Source organism: Alligator sinensis, unplaced genomic scaffold (genome assembly GCF_000455745.1).
Source record: "Alligator sinensis unplaced genomic scaffold, ASM45574v1 scaffold779_1, whole genome shotgun sequence".
In the NCBI taxonomy this organism is placed as follows: Eukaryota; Metazoa; Chordata; order Crocodylia; family Alligatoridae; genus Alligator; species Alligator sinensis.
The window spans coordinates 279094-280531 of record NW_005843170.1 but is presented as its reverse complement, the minus strand read 5'-3'; the positions used below and the strand labels follow the sequence as shown (position 1 = coordinate 280531).

General features: G+C 43.5%; 1 protein-coding gene across 1 annotated transcript in view; it reads left to right on the top strand.

The window, feature by feature from the left end:
• Window positions 1-1279, top strand: part of LOC102373870 (zinc finger protein RFP-like) — a 15443-nt gene extending 14164 nt beyond the window's left edge. Inside the window, exon 8 of the mRNA XM_006037792.3 lies at window positions 15-1279. Coding sequence (XP_006037854.2) covers window positions 15-526 — 512 coding nt within the window. The 3' untranslated portion in view covers window positions 527-1279. The remainder of the gene's footprint in view (window positions 1-14) is intronic.
• The last annotated feature ends 159 nt before the right edge of the window (window positions 1280-1438 follow it).

Sequence of the window (1438 nt, the reverse complement as noted above, 5' to 3'; positions counted from 1 at the left end):
CTTTCCCTCTGCAGTGAATGTGAAGCTGGATCCAGACACAGCAAATTGCCACCTTGTTCTTTCTGAGGATCAGAAAAGTGTGAGATGGGAAGAAACAGAGCAGGATTTGCCCAACAATCCCGAGAGATTTGATACATATTGCTCCATACTGGGCTGTGAGGGATTCACATCAGGAAGACATTACTGGGAAGTGCATATGGGCCCTACAGGATACTGGGCTGTGGGGGTTGCCAGAGAGTCTGCATGGAGAAAAGGATGGATCAGCCTTGACCCCTGCCAAGGCATATGGGCTGTGGGGCTCTGTGGAGAGCAGTACCGGGCTTTCACCTCTGTTGAAACTTCCCTGCCTTTGAATGGAAGGCCCAAAATAATCCGGGTGTCTCTGGACTATGAAGGGGGACATGTGGCTTTTTTTGATGTTCATAAAGAGGTCCTAAGCTTCACTTTCCCTCCAGCCTCCTTCAATGGAGAAAGAATCCTCCCTTTCTTCTGGGTCTGGGAATCCCAGCTCATGCTGTGCCCCTGAGATACAGGTTATATCTCAATGTAGACCATGAAATGAAATCTAGAGAAGCCTCTGACATCTCCATTTCCATGACTGCAGAAGTTAGAGTATCAAAACAAGGAAGAAGGAAGTGGAGCAAATGGTATTGCCTAGTCTGTGTGGCATTATCATCCATCTGTGGTTTTGAAGAACTAGAGATGTCTGGGGGATCAGGAAACTAGTGATTCTGTGACATGGTTTCTAGATTCTCCAGCCTTAGTTGTACATTCCTCAAAAGCTGAGATAGGTTTGACATGCAGTATTTCACTTGGCCTAAGCTTGAATCCCATAATTAAGCAGCCCCTGGGGCATAGATTTTGATGTTCAATTTGTATCGTTATACGTTGTCCAGCTGCCAATAGATACATTTATTGGTTGTAGAAGTTTTCAGCAGAGGAAGTTGCAAGTTTTGCCTACTGAGTAGGCATATTGGGGATCTTGACCCATGGGAAGGGAGTAGGGAACAGTTTGAGATACATGCAATACCACAACTTTTCTGCTAAAATAATCACCAGTCAAAGAACTAGTGATGTTGACCATGCAGTTGCGATATTTAGATCTCAGAGTTAAAATCTGCTGAGCTCAGTGGTACGATCTGTGTTTCTCAGAGCTAGTGTGTATGGATGGATAAAGCAGAAACAGGAGAGGCAAGCCTACACATTTGGAGAACATTTTCTGGAATTTTACACGGTTATTTTTTTAGCAATTTTTTGTACACTCCAGAAAAAGATTTCATTAAAGAATCTTATTCACTGTAAAGGCCTCCTTATTCTTCTCACGAGGAGCACAGGAGCCATCTGAACTGTTCTTGTAACCTGAATATTTGGTTATTTTTACTGACATTCATTCCCATCAAGATGGCTTCCATTAAAGGAAAGCTATAAGCACCTAATG